The sequence below is a fragment of the Pezoporus occidentalis genome, unplaced genomic scaffold (assembly GCF_034315485.1).
Source record: "Pezoporus occidentalis ecotype Australia unplaced genomic scaffold, CSIRO_AGI_Poc_V1 ctg140, whole genome shotgun sequence".
NCBI classification, from domain to species: domain Eukaryota; kingdom Metazoa; phylum Chordata; class Aves; order Psittaciformes; family Psittacidae; genus Pezoporus; species Pezoporus occidentalis.
Window position 1 is genome coordinate 56,971 of NW_026913210.1, and position 10,632 is coordinate 67,602.

A 10,632-nucleotide genomic window follows, 5' to 3' on the forward strand; every position below is an offset into this window, starting at 1 on the left:
ACATCTCACAGGAAAGCATCCTGTTTCTGTGCTCAGCACATCAGTGGAGGCACAGGAACACAGTGTGCTAATACAGGGCCTTTTGCGGCTCGGGCAAAGTGAATGAAGACTGCAATCCTGTGGTTTTGAGGAACATGTTATCTATGCACATTGTAGCTTGATCCTTTCAGCACATAGGCTCCTCTGCTCACATGCTTACTGGAGAAGGTTGAGTCATGGTCATATCAGAGGTGGTGGTAGAGGTGAAAAGGGACAGCAGCCCTTGTAGCTTTCACCAAGTGATGGGCTTGTTTTGGCTGATGTGAGGATTAAAGACTGCCAGGAACAGAGATGCTGAGCCAGTGGACTGGAGGAGGATTAAGCCATGCTTTAGGGGAGGTGCATGAGGGCTGGTGCAGGTGTTTTCCCTACCAGTTCTTGTGACTGCTGCAGTAGAACTGTGTTTTTCTGCTGCCAGCAAAGAGAGGATGGAGGATTAAACCCCGGAGGGAAAGATCAGAAAATGCTGAGTATGGATACAGTTTCAGAGACAAGACAATTTTGCCTCATGGATGTACCCAGTTACAGGTGAATTGTCACCGAACCCAGGCCCAGTTAGGTCTTGGCCACCCCTGGCTGTGACTCTGCCCCAGTGCAAGGCTGGATTGTAAACACAGGGTCATGCTTTCAGTCAAAAACACCCATAGATGGAAGATCTAGCAGTTACTTTGTGAGCAGTGGCAATTAGCTCTACCTTTTCTAGCCACAGGAAAGGAGGCACAGCCTTCATCAAATCCCCCGTTAGAGATGTGGAAGGCTGATGTGGCCGGTGTGCCAGGCACTGCTACTTCCTTCCTTCCCTTTCACTGCTGGTTCTTCAGGGTTGGCGAAATCCAGCCCTAAAGTAGGTTTGGTCTGCTCGAAGGCTTTGGGATGCAAATGAATGTGAAATTCATTTCCCCCCCCAATTAAATACAGCATCTGCAACTACCTGGGCTGCATAGGTCTACCTGCTTATTTCACAGATATGTTGTGACATTTGATTACCTGATATTGGTAATACATCTGAAGTACCACATTCCATCCTTACTTTCCAATTGAAAACTTCACTGTACCTTGAACAGAAGTGCTCCCACCTCCAAATGCAGATGATGGACACCCAGCTATCTTCCTTGCCTATCACCAGACAAACCATAAAACATCTTTCTTTATGCATTCACAGGTCCTCTACAGTTACAGTCTGTTCCTGATAAAACTGTTTTTCCTGTTTACTAGCAAGTCTTCATAGGTCATGCCCTCTGTTCCTGGGTTTATGGTGCAAAACACTGAGAGTGTGAATTCCTTTGGTAATCATTGGCTGGGATCTTGAGTCAGATAATACAAAGTTGTTTCTAAATTGAATCAGGTGACTAATTTTCTAAGGATCTGTGAAAAATCCTAGCCAACACCATTTTAGATAGAGCATTTCAGGCCTTTGAATTCTGGTGGCATCAAAATGTGTAGAAATTATGGAAGTAATTTAATGACTTAATGGCAGTATTTAAACCAGAAATAGCAATACTGTTGTGTTTCTGTTACGAGGGGCATATGAGAATCAGATCAGCCAGCTTCCCTGAGACCTGAGTTCCTGTTTTACTCTACTTCTGCCCGACTGTTTTTTCATGAGCAAGTGCAACAGAGACCCTTCAATTCACCTCACCTTCAGGACTATTCTAATCTAGCTGCATAATTTATTTTGCCATGGAAAGCCATGCCCACCTCTTGAAGCAATTGCAGCATTGTTTTCAGGAACGCTGAGAACCCCATTATTATGAACAAGCTTTTTGCTGCTGAGACAGTAGGAATCTGTATCAAGAAACAACTGGAACAAAACTTGTCTTGGAGCTTGTACTGAATTTCTGGCTTTTTCTGCAAGCTGCAGGAGGAAGGACTGAGGAAGGGAGGATATTGCAGTCTGGGGCACTGTCACATGCTGTCCCACATTGCCCCATCGTAGCAGCCAGCAGTAATGCTCTCTGATACTTTGCCACAGCCGCCTTCAAATGCCATTAGCCCTGTGGGTAATTCTGCTTTACACTCCAGTGCATTAGCCTCAGTCATTGCTTGAGGAAGCTGTACTGCCACTTAGGAGATACAGCTTCAAGTCTCAGTTCTTGCTTTCAAGATACTGATTTCTTTCCTGTATGGCAGGCTTAAATTTAGTGGTAAGCAAGGGTGTAGGGTGCTTTCATAGGAACAAAAAGAAGTGGTCTTGAGGGGCTAAGGAGGATGCTAAAAAATACGACTAACACCTTGTGAGCAGTGGTGGGGTGAGGGAGGGAGTGGGGTCTGGTGACACTTTCTGAGGGTTCCAGTGACACTGTGAGGACACTGTGCAGCATCTCTGCTGGTATTGTGATATAGATCAGCACTGGGGATGCTGATGCTCAGCTGGTCTCATCAGCTCAGCTTCTTGCTGTCCTGGCAACAGGCAGGGAGATAGTCCTTTGCAGGTAGCTTTACATTCCTCTCTAGGAAAAAAAAAAAACAAGCAGTTTATGCCTTTCAGTGGTTCTAGCCCTTCCCTTGCTGGAGAGGAGATAGGTGAGCAGATACACTGAAAACCTCAAAGGCCTCAAATGCTCCAGCAGGGAATACCAGAGAAGAGGATGTTTGGATGTTACGCAGCGCTTCTGTAGATCTTAAAGCACAACCAGTGAATATTATTTGCCTTTTATTTGTGTTCTCCCTTCCTAACCAAGTCTTCTTTTACTTGCAGCTCAGTATTTTGCTAGCATCATGGTTATTGTTGGGCTGTCTGTGGTGGTAACAGTACTTGTTCTGCAGTTTCACCATCATGACCCACAAGCAGGAAAGATGCCCAAATGGGTAAGCAGCTTTGGCAGTAAATATTTAACAGTCTACTGAATGAAAAAAGTAATCTAAAAGCTAAAATAAACTAGTTATAGAGAAAAACAGTTGTTCTCCACTGATCTGAGCTGTCAGCTACAGACAATATATTTGACACTTAAGTTTGCTACTGGAGGGAAAGAGCAAACATACTAAATTTGGTTTTGCAGTATCTGTTATGAAGGTTTTATTTAAGTTTACAGTGGGGTGGTTGAGTCATGGCAGAGTAATCTTGCTCAGCATCTTTACAAGTGTTAATCCTGTGGGTAGACTTGATTTCTGATCCGACACCAGTACTAATAGAATGTGACATTTCAAAGTACTAAACAAACACATACTAGTCTCTGCTGGGCCGAGTGCCTACTTTGTGCCTTTACAAAGTTTCTCACTGTAGTTCATGACAGAGCTGTAATCTCCTGAAACAAAGACAGGAGGTGAAGCCAATTGACTTCTGTCTGCAACTCTTTCAGTTATGAGCCGGCTGTCTGAGTTGCTGGTAGATCAGAAACCTCAATACCACAGAGTGGTAATGGTGTTGAATACTGAACTCAAGCTGTGCTTCTCACATCTTTGAGCTCAGTTACTTCACCACCAGCAGAAACAGAGAAGCAACACTTCAGTGTTAGTCTGGCTGTACTAAGGAGACCCCTTGTCTTCCTTGGCTGGGAAATATGCCTTTTGCTGAACCATATACATTTGTCTGTGTGGAAAAACAATTTTATCTGCTATCATCTGATCGGCTCTCTGTGCATTAACATGTGGACCCTCTTTCCTCTGCAGCAGCAGACTAGGTTAGCCCATTGAAGTCTGGTACCAATGCCAGCTGGCCGTTAGGAAGAATGGGTTACCTTTAGATTTTAAACTTAAAAGATAATGATTTGTTTTTCTCTCTTTTCTTTTCCTAAGAATAGATTTTAGAATAAGCAAGGTATACTTTGTATTTACAAAAAGCAAAGGAATGAAAGCAGAAACAGATACAAATGGTCACAGTCAGCTACCTACCGACCTTGGTTTCACAGAAGTCTGGTTGTACAACATCCTCTGGTATCTCACTCACCACATCTGTCATGCTCAACAGTTATCCTGACATGATGTTGAATGTCACATGGTTACCAACATAAGCCTGAGCACAGAACAGCTTTCTAATTTAGCCTTTCTAAAAATAAACTGCAGCATTAATGCAAATTAAAAAAAGTAAATAAATAAATAAAGTCCACTAGCAATTAACCATACTAACAATTTCTTAATGTGCTGTATTGTTTAAAATCATCCTACTTTCAAAACAGAGGCACATGTGTGTTCTGGGCGAATCTGTGTGTAAGCAAGACCTGAGGGCACAAATCTCAGTAAACATGCTTCAGAGGTCTGCATGGACAGGGTATGTGGCAGCACAACAGCTCTCACTGACAATTTTATTGTTTTGTCCGGTTTTGAGGAGCCTAGACACAATGGCTCATGTTAAATATGCTCACAGGTCCTGCAGGTCAGCTCTTGCTCTCTACCAGTCTCTTGCTCTCTACCAGTCTCTTGCTCTATTGGTTGGAAACTCAGCATGCAGCAGATTCTCACTTTTGAGGAGCCTTGTTCAATTGCCTAACAGCTGAACTGGCATATATTAAAAACAAAATGCCATTGGGAAGCAGAACTGTGGAAGCCATTACTGTGAAGCACAGTTGATAGGCTGTGAATGCTGTAGATCAGGCAAGCTGACAGGGTTGTGAGATCTCAAGAGAAAAAGGATGAATGCCAAGCATGTAGGGAAGAGGCTGACTCCACGAAAATGTGCCAAAACCAGACATCAGTTTATTGCAAAGCTCTAACCCTGATTCACTGGATATTGTTACAGGATTGTTCTCACCTCCTGATAAAATTGAATTAGCTAGTGGAGGAAGCTGTAGGGGAAGGCATTGGTCTTGTGTGGGAGCAATTCCACATCTATAAAATTTGACTGACTGCATTGCCTAAACTCCCACTTTCTAAACTATTTACAGTGGAGCATCTTTTTTCCCCTGCTTGTCTCTCAAGGGCTCTGTGCTTGGCCTTTGAACCAGAAGGAAGAGATGTGCATGTTAGTATATAGCCTCTCTGTAGATGCCCACTTCTTCCCTTACTCCGCTGCTGAGAATTCTGCTTTCCTTTCTATTAATCTTTGATGACTTACTAAAGCCAACATTTTCCAGGAGAGGCATTAAATCCAAAGTCTGCAGTCAGGGCATTTGTTCGCTACTTGGTTGAAAAGTGAGAGCTGCTGGCTGCTTGGCACTTCTGGCAATGTCACCTGAACTAGCATGGAAAAAAGCATTAAAGAAAGTCCATCTAAGAAGCAGTTTGGGAACAGACAAAATCAGGAATGGGTTTCAGTGCCATACTATCATGCCTGGACTGTTTTCCAGCAACCCTTATGCTGCAGCTGTCTTCTCAATTAACTGGTATGATAAGAACAGGTTGATGTCTGAGTGTCTGTTTTCAAGGAAATAGGCTTTTTGAAGTCTAGGCAAATTCTAGAGTTAAGGCAGACATATTAACATTTTCTAATAACAAAGTTTGTCTGGCTTAGGATTTTGGAATTTCACCATACTGGATAACTAATTTCTCTCTCCCCTTTGCCACAGATACTGTTGATATATAGTTGCAATTAAGACCTTTATTTTGTTCCATGATGTTCTATTTTATGTCCATAAGCAGAGGACATTGTAATTAAGTAAGTTCAATTAAACGCAGGATCAGTTTTTTATGCTGCTACATTATAGTTTTCTACTTGTCTCTGTTGACCATGGAGGAATTAATAAAATATTTAAAGACCACAATGAAAACAGAATAATATGAATTACAGGAAAATAGTCTTTCAGGATGTAGTATAAAAGATCCATTAGTGGGAGAGAAGCAGAAAGGCTTACAGAAAATGGCACAGCCCTGTGATTCAGGAGAGCTCACATTCCAGAATTCAGAAACTGTGTAACCATCTTACACTGGTCGTTGTTTAGGGCTTTTGCTATTATTAGTCCCACCTGTGGTATTTAATGCCTCCTCCTTTCTGAAATTATGTTTGTCACTACAGCAGCAACTCAAAGTGTTAGCTATAGTTTTCCCATCCCTGCGTCTGTTCTTTGTAAATACAGGAGACAACTAATCCTGCACCTAAAACAGCTTCAGAAATAAGTATGGTGCTGAGTCAAACATGGCCAAAGTGACTGGAGCAGAATTAAAAGAGAGTCCTGGGCCAGGACTGCATCGTGTCTGTTTGCTCCTGGACATCAGATTGACTTGTAGCCAGAATAATAAACTCATTAAAAAGCCCACCTACCTTCCCGAAGGAACTCTCACAAGCACACTGCAAATGTGCATTTTGTACACATAATATCTGAGGGACTTTATAATTACAAGATTTTACTGATTTAGTTAGCTGTCCTAACTAAATTATTGAGTTCCTCATTTCATGTTTTTAGCGCCTCTCTCAGAAAACAGTAGAAAGCATAGCAGGCTCAGATTTCAGACAAGACATCTGAAGATCAGTTCACTGGAAAAAATGCTGGACTTATTCTCTGGTGTTAGCTTATTTGATGACCTTGACAAGAAAAAAAGAAATCTGTCATGTGCAGGTTAGAGAGCTTTTGTGATACACCAGAGCACTTGTACACCAGAGAACAGGGAAATGACAGCAGTTAATAACAGCATTCAGATTTTGAACTGCTCAAGTTAATTGGTTTACTAGTATGCGTTTTAAAAGGGTTTGCTGTATTATCTGGCTGAACTCTTCAAAGGAGTGTTAAAATGACTTTCAAATTAAGAAAAAAAAAACAAAACCCCAAAACCAAACCAAAACCAAAACACAACAAGGAAAAACAACCAAGGCTGTTTATTTAAACAATAGAGATTGGGGTGGAGAATGTGCTAAACTCAGCTGTTAGCCAGTTGCATAGTGTGTGTTTTTTTCAGCAGAACCGAATCATTGAACACACTAATATTTAGGTGTATCTGTTTCCGTACTAGCTGAGAAATGGTTGAAACACATGCAGCAAATTTTGTGCCGAGGTCTGGGATTGTTTGCTAAAGATAGTACTTCAAGAATCATTTTGTAAAGTAAGATTTTACATCTCTTTTGCTTTATAAGCTAAGTGGGAATTCAACACCTCTATGTTTAAGACATATCTAAGAAAAGGTCATCCTTGGAAGGAAGCCAGATACCTCCCACAGAAAACAATTTCAAAGCAGATAGCTGGAGAACACAGAAATCAGTCAGTCTTTCTAAAGGACCATACAGGCTAACTATAATAGTCACAAAACTTTTCAAAAATGTTTTAAATGCAGGGAGTTGCCTTTATTTCTATTATGATCACTCTCTTTCAGGTCCGTGTCATCCTGCTGAATTGGTGTGCTTGGTTTTTACGAATGAAAAAACCTGGGGAAAGTATAAAGCCCCTCTCTTGCAAATATAGCTACCCCAAGCACCATCTGAGCGTAAGCAGCATGGAGATGAATGTTCTGCCTGGCCACCAGTCCAGCAATGGCAACACGATCTATAGCTACCATACGATGGATAATCCATGCTGCCTCCAAAACAATGATCTGGGTAGCAAGAGTGGGAAGATTACTTGCTCCTTACCAGAAGATACTGACCTTGTTCAAAAGAAAGCTTTAACAGATACTATTCCAGTGATGATTGTGAAGATTCTGGAGGAAGTTCAGTTCATAGCAATGCGCTTTAGGAAACAAGATGAGGGTGAAGAGATCTGCAGTGAGTGGAAGTTTGCAGCTGCTGTCATAGACAGATTATGCCTGGTTGCATTCACCCTTTTCGCCATCATTTGCACATTTACAATACTCATGTCTGCTCCAAATTTTATAGAAGCTGTTTCAAAGGATTTTGCATAAGGGTTTAAGATAAGCATGACCACTTAGAAGTTGACATTGCCAGTAATTTTGCTAGATGATATAACTCAAATAGAGAAGTATACTTATATGTGCTAACATACAGAGAAGGGGATGAAAATAATTTCAGGAGGTAATTATTCCTGATGTTAGTGATTGTAGCTACTGAAAAGTAAACATTGAACCCTGTTACTTATTTCATAGACTAGTGCCACGTGTAATTAGGTCATGATCTGTGACAAGTGATAGAGAATTTAAATCTACAGTATAGTTATTACAAGTTAACACTGGTATTAATGTGCTACTATGATTTTAGACATTGCTAATAATTTAAATTATCACTGATGACTATAAGCTTTACAGTGTTTTGTTGTTTTCAGTATATTTGTGATTTATCATTTTTTGATTAACGTGGCTGTGACATTTACTTCTTGGATTTGATAGACATATCTCCACAGTCTTATGACGCTGTATATTGAATTCATGAAAATAAACTATCATCATGTTAGCTCTTAATAGTACAGTGACTGGAATGTTTTCTCAGTAAATATGTTAAGAGTGTCTTTTTTTTTTTTTAATTAGGAAATGCTGATTGTGAGGATGGAAAAAAATTAATTTTCCATTATTATATCATTATTGGTGACTTTTTAACTCTCTTGCTGCTTAACTGTTGTTGTCATCTAGAAACTCTACTTGATTTGAAATATCTCTGATCTCTTGGGATATGGCTGCCAACCTAATACTGGCTAACTCTGAGTAATTAGGCAAAAATGTTGGCTCTGCATAATCTGTAGGAAAATTGCCACTGATTTCACTGGTCTCAGATTTCATATTTAGTCGACACCACTGAAGTAGTATTTTTTGAAAATCCTACTAGTACAATCCTCTTTCCAGCTTGGTCAGTAGGGCTTGTTAAAACGCATGTGTAAAAGATTGATTGTATTTTGCTAAATTTTAATATAACAATGTTTAATATCAATTTATTTCCAGAAGTACTCTACTATAATGCCTATATATTAATAAAAAAGACTCCAATTATGCCACTTCTCTGGAAGATAAGGGCAAAATAGCACTATTTTAGATGGCAGCTTCTTTCCACTCACTACTGTTGGTGGGAATGACACCTCTGTTGGTATAATTCTATTTTGCCTACTGATCACATCAGAGCTACAAAAAGACGTGGGCCAATGTAGACATCTTTCATCTTTGGGCTAACACAGCACTTCTCTGGATGTTCACTAAAAGAAAGTGACAAACTGTTATGGTCTATGGCTGGCTTTCAATTTCCCATTCTCCCAGTGTTAGTGTACCAAAATTAACATTTCCCATATACATGTGATGGGATTCTTTCCATCATAACTGGTTGGAAAGAAAGAAGCAGATCATGTCACTATTACTCAATGGAAAATATTTCCATCTAAAAAGTGATGGTGAAGCTAGTTGTCCTAGAGGCTGAAAAAATACCCCTTTAGTGTAAGCTGCTTTTCCACTTCTTCCTTCATTAGGTCAAGATGGCTCCCTTTAAGTGAGACTGAAGTGAGACTTCAGTGTAATAAAGATCACACGAATGGATTTATCACATTGGTTGGAGTTATGCTTGAAAAGGCATCTAAAAGCCGTTGGCAGTCTGACTATAGTGACCTGTTTTATCCTTCACTTGGCTTTTGCACTTCTCGCAGTTACTTCAGTTCTGGGTGCAGTTCAAAGGGGTAACAATGGCTTATAGCAAAAGCCTGTCTGGAAATTCAATCCATATTTCAGAAAGATCTTAATTTTCCTTCACAGGAGCATTAGGGCTCTAGCTGGTTTTAAACCTGCATGAGAAAACTCCTATGCTTCTACTTCTTCTTTCTTCTTCTACTGCTTCTTTCTCCTGCCCATTTTACTGCTTCTACTTACAAAATTTGTCTAACTGAGGTACAGAATGCAATTCAAGAGGGGTTTAACTAATGAAAACTTCTAATTGAAGAGCAGAACAGGTCTGAGAGTTTGGGTTACTGATATCAGGCTTTGCTCTTAGCAGCTGAAATGTTCATTTTAATTAAATGTTTTTATTATGACGACAACCAATGGATAAAAGGTGTAAATATCCAATTTCTTCTGCAGCTTGTGAAGCAGGATGCCAAATGAACTGTAGAACACTTGTTCAGGGACCACTAATATTTTTGCTTGAAAATCTCTATTTTTGAAAGTAATCTCCAGTGACAGGATAAAAAGATAAAAGCTAATGTTAAAGCACACAGTCACAATAACTTAGCATCATAATGCAAAACATGTTTCCTTACACGAAACACAGAGTTATTGTATAACAGTATTATTAACTGGATGACTGTGTCTTTCTTAGGATCAGGAGGAGGGTGGAAACTATCTGGAAACAATAGTGAAAACTAATTTCAATCACTTCTTTTACTTTATAGAAGCCAGTGCAAATAAAATATTCCATTTGTAGATTACTACCTTATTATTACTACCAATCTACAGTTAGATTGCCAAGGCTAAGTTGTCTTTTATAGAAATGTCATAAAACACAAATTCTGCTAGTGGTATGTGGTTTAAAAATCCTTATACTAGGTTGAAACTGCTTGCTGCTCCCTTTTTCAAATGACAAAGTGACGCAGATTCTCCTGACATCCAGTTGTCACTTGGCCTTTTGGAAAGTAATAACATTTTAGCACAAAATAGTATAAAATGGCACAGAAAAATGGCTTCTGTACATACAGAGCACTGTAGATTACAAAGTGCAAAGCATGTAAGACTTTTCTGAGAACTGCAGTACACTTTGAAAGACGGATGCATCATCTGTATATCCTGATTCACAGCTCTTCATGGCATCTCTAGTTGGTGTCACAAAGTATCTGTCAAGGTATTACACGATTCTGAAAGAATTAAAAAATA

The 10,632-nt window shown here is 39.9% G+C and overlaps 1 protein-coding gene across 2 annotated transcripts in view; it reads left to right on the forward strand.

Moving 5' to 3' along the window:
• The window catches only part of LOC134159117 (neuronal acetylcholine receptor subunit alpha-7-like), a 56,139-nt gene extending 47,843 nt beyond the window's left edge, over window positions 1-8,296 (forward strand). For both annotated transcript variants that reach the window (XM_062609728.1, XM_062609729.1), the window contains 2 exons: window positions 2,738-2,847; window positions 7,216-8,296. In XM_062609728.1, coding sequence (XP_062465712.1) covers window positions 2,738-2,847; window positions 7,216-7,740 — 635 coding nt within the window. In that variant the 3' untranslated portion in view covers window positions 7,741-8,296. The remainder of the gene's footprint in view (window positions 1-2,737; window positions 2,848-7,215) is intronic.
• The last annotated feature ends 2,336 nt before the right edge of the window (window positions 8,297-10,632 follow it).